This window comes from Sabethes cyaneus, chromosome 2, assembly GCF_943734655.1.
Source record: "Sabethes cyaneus chromosome 2, idSabCyanKW18_F2, whole genome shotgun sequence".
Taxonomy (NCBI): Eukaryota; Metazoa; Arthropoda; class Insecta; order Diptera; family Culicidae; genus Sabethes; species Sabethes cyaneus.
Window position 1 is genome coordinate 32,353,024 of NC_071354.1, and position 16,799 is coordinate 32,369,822.

Genomic DNA, 16,799 nt, shown 5'->3' on the forward strand with positions numbered 1-16,799 from the left:
TCTACATGCATATTTTCATGCCGATTGGCTCAGTAGTTTTCGATTCTATAAGCAACATACGGACAGACAGACAGAAATCCTTCTTTATAGGTATAGATAAAATGTATGAAGAAAAAAATCCGCACTATTCCCAGGTATTCCCAGCCATGGTATTCCCAGGTGTTCTCTGAAATGCACATTTGGGCAGATAGCTTTAATATTTCCTAACAAATTGGTATGCAAACTAATTGCAGATACTTGCAGATGGTTAAGATATTCGGATTTTTCATCAGACGGTTTTTAACCTAAAATCAGTTATAGCTTATTAATTAATGCATATAAAGCAAAACAGTTTTCAGCAAAAATATTCCTCTTTTATGTGCAAAATATTTTCTAGAACATCACATTGAGCTGTCTGTTGAAATAAACATGTTACAAGAAGAAATGTGATTTGAGGGATCGTTTATAAACAAAGGTCTATTGCTGAAAATGGGTAAAAGGTAGAAGTTTCATATCTTAAGAAAAATTACTTGAAATTGGTTTATCTTTAATATTTTGAAACCAAAAAGGTGAAAGAAAGTTTATTCAAAAAGTTATTACTTAAATTATTGTTAAAGTAACGCTTAAATATTGGACGACCCCTTCAAAATATGCATCAATTTTTTATTCAAAAAGTTGCCGAAGACCACATTGAGCTGAGACATGCTGTTTAACCGCAAATATTTTTATCCCGAAATTTTAATTTCTGGCCCATAGTGCATTGGCTAGGGGGGGCACGTTATACACAATTCCCCTGCGCTTTTAACCCAGTCACACACAAGAGCAGTTGTGGTGCACAGGTAAGGTAGTTGCATAGGATGCTCTAAGGCGCGAGTTCAATCCCGGCCAGAAGAATAATTATAAAGTCATGGGGAGGTTTTTTTGAGGCCCCCATTGAAACTCCCGACAATTATTTTTAGTTTTTTGGTAGTTAGCCGAGACAAAATAGTCGATATAGTAGACTATGGTAAAGAAGATTTTTTTGTTATTTAGATAACGTTATGATAACAACACATGTGCTCAATAGTGAAGAAATTGGATAACAAAATTTCGACTTCATTTGCTATCACCGATAACTGAGTATAATATAAACTTGATATCATGCCGAGCGATTTTTGTTATCATTTTTGTTATGTTGTCACTTAATTCATACAAGTTTTTACCAAATCCTGTTATCCAAACTTGTTCACATGATAGCAAATTTGGCTATTTTTATTTTATGGAACTTTGCTCGGGATCTTCAGCAGGTTTTTTAAATTCAGCCTATTAGCCTTTTCTTTCGCCAATAAATATACTTTGCAGACATAGAATTTTAATATGTTATAACTATTGTCTCAAGACTGTAAGTAATCTACTATTTTTATTCAAAGAACGTCAAAACCACCTGTTCTCCTCTTAGAACTAGGCCATAGGCCGAAAAAATAGATGCCATCGCTTAAAGGGGAACCCTACTCTGGAAAATCGGAAAAATCGAATTTTATTTTGTTGCATTTTCGGGACGCTTATACCTTCAGAAATGTCATACCAAAAATCAGAGGGGTTGTGCCCAAGACACGACCGCATAAGTGACGTAGGACTACGTAAGTCTCTTTGTGGCGATTGTACGATGTATTCATGTATGTAATAATACGTTTCTTCATGTATACAAGCTACATACGTAACGTTTATCAAAGTGGTAACATTGTATACATTTAATCCTAAACCGATTTTGGAGTTATATCCATGAATTGATTGAATCTATTTTATTAAAACGTAACCAAGTCAGTAACTAAACCAAACAGCAAATAAATTTTTATGATCTGTTTCTACGTTGAATAGTGCTTTTCCTCTGGTAATCGGTAGACGGTACGCGCGAGTTTTCAAAAAGTTGAAAATTTTGCGCAACTTTTCTGCGGCTTACAAAAGAACACTGATAATAAAGCATTTACAACCTGCAGACGTTTTGGAGAGCCGCAGAAAATGTCGCCCGTGACCAGAAAACTTATTTCCGTCATTTGTAGGTCGTCCGCAATGGCGGAAAATTCAACTTTTCCCTCGTTGCCTGTGTTATAATGGTATTAACTGGGCAAGAAAATATAATAAACTCTTTAATCGTTCTGTGGCCCTTAAAAGGACCTATTGTTTGATTACCATAACTCCAGCTTACAATAAACTTGCACTAACACACTTAACGTAATTATCTGTTCGGTAAATTGGAATACCGATAACCGCAAACCAGGCACGACATTTTGCAACGGACCAACCGGAAAGCCTCCAGCAGCTATGCGATCGACGAAGCCGTTCGTGTATGGTCCTGAGTCACGATGAAATACCACTCCAACTCCAAGTGGTCAGCTACAAGTAACGTGGGATGATTCTGGCCGTTTTGTTGTCGCGAGCAGCATATTTCTTGCCAATTCCAGAACTCCAGCAGCCATATATTCCTCCACGGCAGCGAAACGAGTGCTCCAGTTCCAACACACGCTCAGCATACTTTTCTCAGCAGCCGATGAATACGACCGACCGGGAACGACTGCATCACCGACTCACCGCTCGTGTTGTCGTTGGTGGTACATCTCAATAAGGAATTTTCTGTATCAGCGAGCCACACGCCCTGGCAGGTGGTGTGGGTTCAAATCCGGTTATAATCTCTGATTATAGCTTGGTTCGATCCATGCACCTTCCAGCATTGGACAAAAGATAGGAGTCACAACGACAACTTGTTAAGCGTAGCTACCTATTACCCCCTCTTCCTTTCCACTCTTTCCCCTCCTTTCACAAAAAAATTTCATTACTTTCCCCTACCGTCCCTCCATCAATTGTAAAAACCATCGTTTCAAAAAAATATTAATCATTTACTTACCCAGACGTTGTTTTTCTACTTCCTTACAGATCAACCGCTGGAGTATGATCCAGACTTCAAGGGACCGCTCTCGAAGCGATCCTGTACGGATATTCCATGTTTGTTATTGTTTTTTGTCTTTCTAATAACTTGGGCAGGCGTAGCCTGCTATGGTAAGTGATTGAAGCAATTTTACTTGTTCAGCAAAAAAATGACGTTCGTAAATTTTTTAGCCTTTCTCAAGGGTGACTTGGATCGTTTGCTGGTGCCAACCGATTCGGATGGGCTTAAGTGCGGTGTGGACAGTGAAGTTCAGCATGAACCGTACCTGGTGTTCTTGGACATCACGGAGTGTGCCAAGTATGACGTTCGACTGCACGGCTGTAAAACGCCTCAGATTTGCGTGAAACAGTGTCCTACCGAAGATTTCGATTTCCTGGCCGATTCGTGCAATAGCAGTTCACTGGCCACCATCCGGTCGCAGCTGATCTGCGATTGTTTGATCCAGAAAGACCAGCTAAGCTGCAACGACATTCAGACTCATATCGATCGGGGACAATGTGCTAAGTATTACCGTAAAAGTGTTCCTTGTAAGTATTGTACTTTCTTATCCCAAAAGAGTTCCCTTATAAAGTTTCACCCATCCTGCCTAAAATTACATTGTTCCTCTGTGTGTTGTTCTTATTCAAGTTAAGTGTTCTAATTTTGCAACAATGTTGATTAACCCGTGGATGGTAGAGACGCCGAATGAATTTTTAACCCTCAATAATAACTAATTTAGAATTTTAGAAGGAGAAAGAAAATTTCATTACTTTCTTCTACCGTCCCTTCGTAAATTGTAAAAAGAACTACCGTTTCAAAAAATATTTAATAATGTCTAACCTCATTTCAAGGTCAAGACAAAAATACGAGGTTGGTCTAACGGTCTAACCTCAATAATTCCAGTCGCGAAGCGATGCATTTCCGACCTGCCAGACAGCGAGTGTTCGTATATTCCGTCCAAGAATTTGAGACAGTACCAACTAACACCGGTGGTGCCGTCCGCGGCACAGGATTCCTCGATGGTCAGCAAAACAGCACTCGCCACGGTAAACAACTCTCGGTGGCAATGAGACAGGATTGTGCCAACCAACGGCGACTCGGTCGTCAGCTGCAGGTCGAACGGATGATCAAGCTGCAATCCTATTTCGCCCGTTACGTAGACAATGTGCTGTCACACCCGGGTGCATCAGGTTTATCTCGTGTGCCGCCGTACGTCGTAGAGTGGCCGTTTTGGGTTATCGTTAACCACCGTGCATGCTGCACGGCTGACATGCTACTGAGGCTGGACTTCGAAGACTAATCCCACTAGTTTTTGCGTTTCCCCTTTTATCCATGGTTTTCGAATAACCCCAAAAACTAACCCCATTCTTTTAGACCGAAGCTCTTCCAGAACGTAGTTTTAATTATGACACTTTTTTCGCTTCTGTCGTTTTATTCTATGTATGTATTCATGCCTAACTCATACACACGCACAACCATAAACCATAAATACGGCGCTCGAATCACGTAAAATTTCAACAACCATTCGGATCGAATAGTTTCCAAGCGTTGCCTGCCAGATCTGAAAATACGCCAGAACAATTCTCAATCCATGATCGATGCGGTCGCTAATATAGAGCTCTCCATTGGGGTAGGTTATAGCTGCAAGCGCAAGTAACATATTTGAGTTTTATTGCACTCTTTTTGTGATCTGTAAGATCCATAACAAGAGTAAAACCATAACAAGAGTGTAATAAAACCAACATTGCTACTTGGCATCTTTAAAAAAAGCTCTAATAACTTACCTGCAACAAATTTTTGGAACCCTCGTTGACTTAATTTTCCCTATTCACTGTTCTCCAGACCGGTCAGATGGTCGTCGAGGACATTATGGAAAGTAGGCCACTAGTTATCGGCCTTCTGGTGGCATCCCTTCTAGCCAGTTTGATCTTTATCACGATGCTTCGCTGGATTGCGAAGCCCATGGTGTGGATATCGATTCTGGGTGCAATTGCCACTCTCTGCTGCGGTAGGTATCTTCCCTTGACTTTTTCCGAAGCTAAGTTCAATCCACGATCAACAGGAATTTACTACAGCTACGAGCAGTATCAGTCGGAAGAGACGTGGCTCCCGATATTGATCATTCTGTCGATCGCCCTGGTCGTTCTGCTGCTGGTGGTTTTGATACTTTGCGGGCGAATCGCTATCGCGATCGTCCTGATCAAGGAGGGAAGCAAGTAAGTTCCGAACTATTCCCTATAACCGTAGTTTCAAGTCGATTTTTATTTCAGAGCCGTCACTGCCATCTTTGCCACTGTATTCTTTCCGATTATACCGTGGGTTTTGCACATTCTGGTTACAGTTTTTGCGATTACCGTGGGTCTTTATTTGGCTTCGATAGGTTATCCCAAAGATATACCCAAAGAGGTTGGCTATTTTCACGTGAGTATTCTCGGCTTTCTCAAAAGAAGTTCAACTTACAAATGTAATTAAATTGCAGGCAATCAATGTCGTTGAGTTCTTCTGGGGGATTTGCTTCATATCGGCATTCGGCGAGATGGTGCTAGCCTTCACCTTTGCCACCTGGTACTGGACATTCCGTAAGAAGGATCTGCGCTTCTTCGTACTAACCACTGGATTCCTGCGAACCGTTCGCTACCATCTGGGCACGCTAGCATTCGGATCGTTTATTATTGCAATTTGCAAGATTGTTCGTGTCATGCTGGAGCTCACTAATCACAGGTCTCAAGGGAACCCTGTGGTGAGGGTCGTATGTAGCCTATTGAATTGCTGCTTCCGGTGGCTGGAGAGCTTCCTTAAGTTCCTGAACACTAACGCCTACATCATGTGCGCCATACATGGGAAAAACTTTTGCTCCAGTGCGAAGGATGCGTTCAGTCTGCTGGCCAGAAATGTTCTGCGGGTGATCGTACTGGACAAGGTGACCGGATTTCTGTTCTTCCTGTCGAAGCTGTTGCTAGCCTGCGGCATGGCAGCCATAACGTTTAGCATATTCGACTCAGGAATCACTAAGCAGCTGCATTATCCCTTCGTGCCGGCGATTTTGGTGTTCGTTGGGACGTACGTCATCGCATCCGTATTCTTCAGCGTGTACTCGGTGGCGGTGGATACGCTGTTCCTTTGCTTTTGTAAGTATTGGCGATTTGACGAAAGCAAGCGACTATTTGCTAAACTATTTATGACCATTTTGAAGCTTATGACCATCTTGAGTCACTTTTTGTGCAAGTTAGACGTGAATGGCATTCGGTATTATAATCTGAATTGTCGCTGATTTGTTAGCAAACGGAAACCAGCAGATAATAATGCAATGGTATCAAATCACATAAGTTTGGCGACCAATTGTCAGGTCACTTTTCTTTGAATTTTTCCCCGTTCAGTATGGTATGTTGTGCCGTCTTGTTGAAGCTATATTTCATCAACATCGATGGCAATCTAATTTTAAACGAACCAGTCGTTAAACGTTGGCTGAACGTATGATCTAATATACGATCAGTTTAGATTTTGATTTATGAATCAATACGATCCAGCAAGATGTGGAGGTTTTTGAAGGCAGAATTTTTGTCTATGGTAGTTCGAGACTCTAGAAGGGGGGCTCCCATACAAACAAAACACAAATTTCTTCATAACTTGAGAACTAATCAAGCAAATGGAACCAAATTTGGCATATGGAGGGTTTTTAGAGCCAGAACTTTTTCTATCGTGGTTTGGGATCCCTCTTCTCTCTGGAACGGGGAGGGGGGGGCTCTCGTACGAATGATTAAGAATTGTCGAACATGAAAAAAATGTTTCAAATCTTCCATCCAGTTTTTCTAACTTTTCCTTGAAGTTTTAAATCAGAAAATAAAATAACCCCTATTGTGATGTTACCAAAAACCGTGTGATTCGTAAAAATGACGTTACTGTTCCATATTGAGATATCTAACTTTTACAGGCCGAGCAGTTTAGACATAGGACTACGTCTCACAGGAATCCAACAAATATAAAAAATGAGCGTCACGAAAAGTGGTTAGGTTTTGATTGCTAATAATTCAACGATTTTCAAAATGTTTGTTCTAATCGACCAGAATATTGTATGTGAATCAATTCACATAGGAAAAAGGTGGCATTTCAACTCCAAAATAATAAAAATTGGTGACAAGTGAGGAATTGTAAATTTTTTATACATTTTTGTATGTTTGATTTGGCTACTATAGACTAAGTATCAATAACAACTACAAAGGTTTTACCACGATTTAACTCGCGGTCTGAAATTTGACTCAAATTTGATGGAAATCGGCGAAAACTTCCGACTGAAATCGGCACCGACTTCAAAGTCGCATTAAAATCCGGCCCAAATCGATCACAACTTGACATCACATCCTACCCAAATCGGGCCCAAATCCGACTCAAATCTGTACCGACTTTCAAGTCAAATTAAAATCCGAACAAAGTCGGTCAAAAATCCGGCTCAAATTGGTTTCAAATCGTTCCCAAATGCGTCTGAAATTGGTACCGACTTTGAAGTCAGACCAAAATCGGTTCAAAACTCGGCTCTAATTGGTTTCAAAGCCGAGTGAAATCGGCCCAAAATCCGACTAAAATTTATACCGAATTCAAAGTCAGATTAAAGTTTGACCAAAATTGGTCTCAAATCAGTTCACAATCCGGGGTCAGTCCCGGCGTAGTGGTTAGCATTCATGCGTCTCACGCCGAGGACCCGGGTTCAAATCCCTAATCTAAACAAAAAAATAAGTTCCCAATCCGGCTCAAAGCGGTTACCAAGCCGACTAAAATCGATACTGAATTTAAAGTTAGAATAAAATTCGATCAAAGTCGAGTCCAAATCCGGCACTAATTGGTCTCAAATCCGACGCAAATCGGTCCCTAATCTGGCTCAATTCCGACTCAAATCAGCCTCAAATCCAGTCTCAAATCCGACTAAAATTGGTACCAACTTAAAAGTCCGACCAAAATTGGTAACAAATCTGGCTCAAAACCGACTCAAATCGGTCTTAAATCCAACACATATTGACCCCAAATTTCACTTAAAGCTGACTGAAATCGACACCGACAAATCGGTCCCAAATCCAATCCGAAATCGGCACTGACTTTAAAGTCGGATAAAAGTCTGTCCAAATCCGTCTCAAATCGGCCCCAAATCCAGCTGAATTCGGCACCAACTTTTAAGCCTGATAAAAAACCGACAGAACTCGGTGTTAAATCTAACCTAAATCGATCCAAACTCCGACTCAAATCGGCCCCAAATTCTATGTAAATCGATCTTCAATTCAACTAAAAATCTGTCCGAAATCTAACTCAAATTGGCCCAAATCCTACTGAAATCGGCATCAACTTTAAAGTCGGATTAAAGTCTGACGAAATCGGTTTCAAATCCGACTCAAAACGGTCTCACATCAGACAAAAATCATCCTCAAATTTGACTCAAACCGTTCTTAAACCCAACTCAAATCGGCTCCAAATGTGACCGAAATCCGTACCGACTTCAAAGTCGGCTTTAAGTCGGACCAGAATCGGTCTCAAATCTAACTCAAATCCGTTGTAAATCCGACTGCAAATCGGATCAAATTCTGACCAAAATCGGTTGCGTATCTAATTTAAATCGACCCCAAATCCAGCTGAAATCGGTACCAACTTCAAAGCCGAATTAAAGCCCGATAGAACTCGGTTTCAAATCTGGCTCAAGTTGGCCTTAAATTTTAACCAAATCTCACCAACTGCAAAATCGGATTAATGTTTGACCGAATCGGATTTAAAACCGACTCAACTTAGCCTTAAATCCAACCAAAATTGAACCGACTTTAAAGTTAGATTGAAGTCTGACCGAATTGGTCTCAAAGCCGATCTAAATTGGCCCAAAATCCAATTGAAATCGGTCCCAAATTCAACTCAAATCTGTTTCAAATCCATACAGATTTTAGAGTCGCATTCAAGTCTGACCAAAATCGGTCCCAAATTTGGCTCAAATCGTACCAAATTCGATTTCGTACCAGTTAAAATCAGCACCGACTTCAAAGTTGGATTAAAATCTGACCAGATCGGTTCTAAAATTGACTCAAATCGGTTTCAAATCCAACCGAAGTCGTCCTAGACTTTATGACCGTCGGATTAAATTCCGATAGAAAACTGTTTCGAATCTGACTGAAGTCAGCCTGAACCTCAAGTCGGTCTTAAGTCCGACTCAAAGTAGGCCCTCATCCGACTAAATACGGTCCCAAATCCATCTCAAATCGACCCCAAATCCAGTTGAAATCGGAACCAACTTTAAAACCGCATTAAAGTCTGACAGAACTCGGCCTCAAATCTAACTTAAATCGATCCAAACTCCGACTCAAATTGTCTCCAAATTCTACTCAAATCGCTTTTAAATCCGACTTAAATCTAGTCCAAAACCAACTGAAATCGGTACCGACTTTAAGGTCGGATTAAAGTCCAATAGAAATCGGTTCCACATCTGGACCAAATCGGCTTGAAAATCTACTCAAATCGATCTAAAACCCAACTAAAGCGGTCCCACATTTGAGTTGATCCAAAATCCAATTCAAATCGGTTCCAAATCCGACTCGAATTTGGGGCCAAATCCAACCGGAATTGGCACCGACATTGCAGTCGGATTAAAGTCTGTCCAAAATCGGTCTGTAATCCGGCTCAACTCAGTCCCAACGCTGGTTCAATTCAGTCCCAAATCCGTCTCAAACCGGCCCCAAATCCAGCTGACATCAGTATATCGACTATAAAACTGGATTAAGTCCGATTCAAACTGGCCCCGACCCTAAGGCCGGATCCAGCTAGCACCAAATCGTACATCAATAACCGAAAATTATCGTAAATAACTCTTAACAAATTCGGAATCGTAACTTATCAAGCTTTAGTCCACCCAAGTTGATTTTTAGTCGTGGATAATGGTAATAGCTGACATACATACGATATTCAGCACAGAATCGTATAGCAAGTACGGAGCGGGTCGGACTTAATCGGATATTGTCGTGTATAATTACTTATATCGATGAAATGCGTATGTTTATTCCTCATCACGTATATCGCCTCCAAAACTTCGTATTGCCACAAATTAAACTGTGTTGTACATAAATCGTGAATCTCGGATGACCTTTGTCACAATTTTGAGTTTTGCAAGTTTCTGGGGAGTTCATGAGTATTTTAATATACAAATTTTCCTCACAGTAAAGTAGAAAACAACTCCCCCCATTGCTTAGCCTGATACAATAAAGCGGATAGGATTTAAATATTCGCCATCATTACAAACCATTTCGCCGAATACCATTTTGCGGAACATCAATTCTTGGTTGACCATAACGTGGAATATAGAGTTTCGCAGAATACCATTTCACGAAAAACCTTACGCGGGATGTACCATTTCACGGAAAACCTTTTCGTAGAAAGTACCATTTCGCAGGGGTGACCCAACTGAAGGAAAGTAATAGAGGTCAGTAGATCTAGGAAAATAAATAAACCCAGATTGAGGTGATCTCTACGGGGGGCTGTCTCCCCGCAGTGCACTATGGGCCAGAAATTAAAATTTCGGGACAAAAATATTTGCGGTTAAACAGCATGTCTCTGCTCAATGTGGTCTTCGGCAACTTTTTGAATAAAAATTGATGCATATTTTGAAGGGGTCTTCCAATATTTAAGCGTTACTTAAACAACAATTTAGGTAATAACTTTTTGAGTAAACTTTTTTTACCTTTTTGGTTTCAAAATATTAAAGATAAACAAATTTGAAGTAATTTTTGTGAAGATATCAAACTTCTACCTTTTACCCATTTGCAGAAATAGACCTTTGTTTATAAACGATCCCTCAAATCACATTTCTTCTTGTAACATGTTTATTTCAACAGACAGCTCAATGTGATGTTCTAGAAAATATTTTGCACATGAAAGAGGAATATTTTTGCTGAAGGCTGTTTAGCTTTATATGCATTAATTAATAAGATATAACTGATTTTACGTTAAAAACCGTCTGATGAAAAATCCGAATATCTCAGCCATCTGCAAGTATCTGCAATGGGGGGCTCTGTAGCCGCAAGGTTACCGAGTCTGCTTTGACAAGCGAATGGTCATGGGTTCGAATCTTAGTAGAATCAGGCCATTCGATGTCAAAGTGACTTTAGCATGGGTTTATTCTCAGGCCCCTCATCGCCCTCATCGCCCTTCCTTCATGCTGAGTTCTATATTATCCCGATATGGCCTATTGACAGTGCAAAAATGAGACCCTTGTAGTAAAAATGCACTGGTTTGCTACGCCAGTGATGACTATAATTGGGGACTGTGCGCTGTCATGTGGAACGAGGTGGATAAAGTAGAGTAAAGCATTGAAAGAAGGGTACCCAATTACACACAAGCACGCATAAAAAAAGAAATTCAATAAGCATATCGCTCACTCAATAACGACTATAGCTAAAATAAATGCAGTGCGGGTTATACAACAAACACCCGGGCGATATCACAATAGATCTAACTTACTGGTCGCAGTGATGAGTCCATACAGGAAAAAAACAAAAAAAAAAGTATCTGCAATTAGGTTGCATACCAATTTGTAGGGAATTATTAAAGCTATCTGCCCAAATGTGTATTTCAGAGAATACCTGGGAATACCATGGCTGGGAATACCTGGGAATAGTGCGGATTTTTTTTCATACATTTTATAACTTAATAAATATGCGGCCTAGCAACAAACAGTCTTCTCAGAAAATATGTATTTCAACATACTAAATAACTTTGTAGAACATTTGTAAGCAATAAAATGATCGTGTGCAAAGTTATTGAGTGTAATTGATTTTTAAGTGCTCTTTTTTAACACATCATTATATTTCGCAACCGGTAAGAGATAGATAGTTACTTTATTCAGCAAAGTAGCTTATTTTAGTATTTTCTGCAACTTTTGGAGAAAAAAACTTTTTTTTTAAATTATTTAAGAAAACATAAGTTTGTATCACCCTAATAGGTGAATTCATGGTCACCCTAATAGTGCACGAAGATGCGCTATATTTTATTATTTTACTTCTCCGAAGACACCACCCTTGAAAAAATACACATTTTTCATCAAAAGGTTTTTAGCCTTAAAACAGTTATATCTTATTAATTAATGCAGAAAAAGCGAAACCGTCTCCAGCAAAAATATTCCTCTTTAATGTGCAAAATGTTGTCTAGAACATCACATTGAGCTGTCTGTTGAAATAAACATGCTACAAGAAGAAATGTGATTTGAGGGATCGTTTATAAACAAAGGTCTATTGCTGAAAATGGGTAAAAGGTAAAAGTTTGATATCTTCAGAAAAAAATACTTGAAATTGGTTTATCTTTTATATTCTGAAACCAAAAAGGTGAAAAATTATTTACTCAAAAAGTTATTACTTAAATTGTTGTTAAAGTAACACGTAAATATTGAACGACCCCTTCAAAAGATGCATCATTTTTTCATTCAAAAAGTTGCCGAAGACTACATTGAGCTGAGACACGCCGTTTAACCGCAAATATATTTGTCCCGAAATTTCAATTTCTGGCCCATAGTGCAGTGGCCGGCGAATCCGACGGTTTTTTTTTTTTTTTGTGTGGATATTATCACTACGACCAGCATTTTGATCTATTGTCATGTTATCCGGGTGTTGTTCCGCACTTCGTTGTTATTGCAGTATCGCTATAGAGTGAGCGAACTGCTTATTATCCGTGCTTAAAGTGTCGGTGTGTTTTCACCCCGTTTTCCCTCTACGCTTTTTACTACTTTTCAACCAACTTAGCACTAGAGCCAGGAAGTGCGGAGACTAGTTATAATTTGTCCTTGGACAAGAGGCTTCATTCGCACCTCGAGCAAGTATCATTCTTATAACCAGTCCCGGCTAAAGGCTTCATGGTCGGTAAAGCAGAGTTCAGCACAGAGTGAGGGTGTGTATGTGTGTATGTATGTGTTCCTTACTACTTATGCATTACCAATCTCGTTCCTAGAACCAGGATGGGGAACAAGCTATAATTTGCCCTTGAACAAGAGGCTTCATTCGCACCTCAAGCAAGTACCACTCTTATAACTTGCCCTGGCAAGAGGCTTTCATTATTAGTAAATGCAGAATGCAGCAGGAAGGATGTGGAGGGGCCTGAGAATAAACCCATGCTAAAGTCACTTAACATCGGAACGGCCTGATTCTACTAAGATTCGAACCCATGACCACTCGCTTGTCAAGGCAGACTCGGTAACCTTGCGGCTACAGGGCCCCCCACGGTTGATCGCCGGCAACACTCGTGACCTGTGGCCGTCTCGCGCTGAATTATCTAATGTTAGTATTGATAGTTTTTGGTGGTTTTGTTATTGATTAATGTTTTATGAAAGAGTCTAAAATTTCTCGTGTTCGATTAGTTTTTGAGTTACGCAAAAATTACTGTTTTATTTGTATGAGAGTCCTTAAAGGGGGCCTCACCCACAGGGGTGAGGGGTCTCAAACCATCAATAAAAAAATTCCTGCCTCCAAAAACACCCAGATGTCATATTTTGTTCCATTTGCTTGATTAGTTCTCGAGTTATGAGGAAATTTGTATTTCATTTGTATGGGAGCCACCCTCCTAAAAAGAGAGAGGGGTCCTAATTCATCATAGAAAAAATTCATGTCTCCAAAAACACCCACATGCCAAATATGGTTCCATTTGATTAATTAGTTCTCGAGTTCTGAGGAAATTTGTATTTCATTTGTATAGGAGCCCCCCCCTCCTAAAGTAGGGAGAGATCTCCATTCACCATAGAAAAAAATCTTGTTTCCAAAAACACCCACATGTAAAGTTTTGTTCCATTTGCTTGATTAGTTCTCGAGTTATGCAGAAATTTGTGTTTCATTTGTATGGGAGCCGCCCTCCCTCTTAGTGGGGGGAGGGGTCTCTAACCATCATAAGAACCTTCCCTGGTCCCAAAAACCCCTATATGCAAATTTTCATGCCGATCGGTTCAGTAGTTTTCGATTCTATAAGGAACAAAGGACAAACAGACTGACAGACAGAAATCCATTTTTATAGGTATAGATAAAAATGCTAGCTGGGGATCCAAGTCCAACAAAAATTGGTCCCAAATCTGACGCAAGTCGGTTTCAAATTCTACTCGAATCGGTCCTTAAATCGATTCAAATTGGTCTTCAATCTGACTCAAATCGGCTACGCATTGGACTGAAATTGATACCGACTTCAAGATCGGATATAAGTCGGACCAAAATCGGTCTCAAATCTAACTTTAATCTGCTAAATATCCGACTGAAATCAGAATCAACCAAACTCGGTGCCAAATCTGACTCAAATCGCCTCCAAATCTGACTCAATCCGGCTCGAAATTTGACAGAAATCAATACCGACTTCAAAGTTAGATTAAAATCCGACTAAAATTGGTTCCAAATCTCGTCCAAATCAAACTAAAATTGATACCGACTTTAAAATCGGATTAAAATCCAACCATAATCGGTCCCAAGTCTCAAACAAATCAGTCTCAAATTCAGCACAAAGCGGTCTCAAATCAGACTCAAATCGACTCTAAGTCTTACTCAAATCAATTTCAAATTCAACCGAAATCGGTACCGAAATTGAAGTCGGATTAAAGTCTGACCAGAATCGGTCTGAAATCCGGCTGAATTCGGTCCCAACGCCGGCCCACATAGTCCAGATAGCTTCGAGGTACGATGCTGGTGTAACAAGCCAGTCGTCGTATGTTCGAATCTTGGTTAGGCGGTGCTGCTAGATAGAGTCAGTAGCATTGTTGTACCAGCCCCGTAACAGTCCTGTACTCTAATAGCCGACTGCGAAGATTGACAAAGGGTCAAGTCTGAGGACGACATTTAAACCCAAGGATTTGCTTTTTTGCCGGCTCAAATCTGTCCCAAATCCAACTAAAATCGGCTGTTGGACTTCAATCTGGTTATAAGTTGGTGCCGATAAGTTAAATCCGATTCAAACCGGTTCCAAATCCGACTCAAATCGGTTCTAAATTCGACTGAAACCGGTACCGACTCTGCAGTCGGATGAAAGTCGAACCAAAATCGGTCTCAAATCTTGTTCTAATCCGCTGAAAATCCGACTGAAATCGGCACCAACGTTAAAATCATAATAAATTCCGACCAAAATTGGTCGACAATCCGGCTCAAAGTGGTTTTAAATCCGACTCAAATCGGTTCCAAATGTATCTGAAATTGATATCGACTTTAAAATCATATTAAAGTCCTACCAAAAGCAATCCCAAATCCGGCACAAATCGGTCAGAAATCCGACTCAAATCTGTTCTAAATTCGACACATTGTGACCTCAAATTCAATTCAAATCAAAATGAAATCGGCACCGACTTCAAAATCGGATTCAAGTCCGACCAAAATCGGTCTCCAATTCGACTTAAAGCAGTCTCAAGTTAAATTTAAACCGACCCCACATTCGACTCAAGTCGATCCTAAATCCGACTGAATTTGGCATCAACTATAATATCAGATTGAAGTTCGCCCAAGATCGGTTTAAAATGCGACACAAACCGGTCCCCATCCGTTTGAAATTGGTACCGTTAAATTCAGAATAAAATAGGACCAAAAGCGATCCCAAATCCGACTCAAATCAATTCCATATCTGACTCAAAGTAATTCCAAATCCGACTCAAATCAGCCCCAAATTCCACTTGCTTAAGTTAACTGCTTAACGCTGCACTTAACTAATGGTTCCTTTAATGGACGGTCAGCGCACTTGCTAGCAACAACAGGCAAGGTCACACCAAGTAACGGCTAAGAGAATCATTGCCACTAAGATTTTATTTTGCACATTAGAATTTTCGCGTTATTGTTGGTCGTTTTACTTCCATTCTTCATATAGAAGCAGCAGACCAGTTGATGCAACTACAAAGCTGCACCAATAGTTTTCGTACCTATTTTCAAGTCCGGCGTATCGGCAAAGGGGAATAAATGTCATTATTTACAGATATATGGCTTTGGAAGAATATCCGAAAATCATAGTCAAGACATTTTAATTTTTTTATTGTCTCTAATATTTTGGGAAAATTGGAATGTATCATCGTAATCGAGCCGTGTTCAATAGTCAACCTGAGCCATGGTTCTTTTCAATGGATTCAAATCAAAACGGTTCTTTTCAGGGCCACCCTGTTTTCAAGAAGAGTCAACATCAAAGTTGTCTTCAATATTCTCGAGTTTAGAGCCATGCAGCCGTGTCTAAAACACTAGAATTAGAACTTCTAATTTTTCAAAAATATGTAAGTTAATTTTCTTAGCAATCCAGAGAAAATATTATCTGGTGAAAGTTTTCAATCACACTTTCACACTGGAGGAAAATTGAAAATGCAAAAGATCGGAAAAAGCTATCTATTTCAAACTTTTCATGATTCATTTGATTACCTAACCATAACAATTTCTTTTTTTTCCCAGTGGAGGACTGCGAACGTAACGACGGTACTCCGGAGAAGCCATACTACATGTCTAGGAGTTTAATGAAAATCCTGATCAAAAAGTAAAAGTTTTCCAATGCCCACTAGGAGCCCCGCTAGGAGGACACAAAGGACAGACCACCACCTCCACCACCACCGCTAAGCTAAAGAAAAGCTATTATTATTCTTTAAAATTAGCAATTAGAAATTAACAATAATTACGTGACACACGACACGTGGTTACTCGTATTGTGGAGTAAAAACTCATGCCAAATATAAGCGTATCAAAAAGTACATAATATAGGGTACTAGCTGACCCGAAAAACTTCGTATTGCCACAAATTAAACTGTGTTGTACACCCATTTTGCGGAATTCTCGGTTGACCATAACGCGGAATATAGAGTTTCGCAGAATACCATTTCGCGAAAAACCATACGCGGGATGTACCATTTCACGGAAAATCTTTTCGTAGAAAGTACCAATTCGCAGGGGTGACCCAACTGAAGGAAAGTAATAGAGGTCAG

At 39.9% G+C, this 16,799-nt stretch overlaps 1 protein-coding gene across 1 annotated transcript; it reads left to right on the forward strand.

Annotated features, from left to right (window-relative positions):
* The first annotated feature begins 2,321 nt into the window (after positions 1 to 2,321).
* On the forward strand, positions 2,322 to 16,382 carry LOC128735242 (choline transporter-like 2). Its single transcript, XM_053829737.1, is given in 10 exon segments — positions 2,322 to 2,358; positions 2,890 to 3,012; positions 3,073 to 3,429; positions 3,785 to 3,870; positions 3,909 to 4,075; positions 4,714 to 4,889; positions 4,944 to 5,097; positions 5,152 to 5,302; positions 5,361 to 6,009; positions 16,276 to 16,382. Coding segments are annotated over 10 exon segments (2,007 nt in total).
* Positions 16,383 to 16,799: the final 417 nt, after the last annotated feature.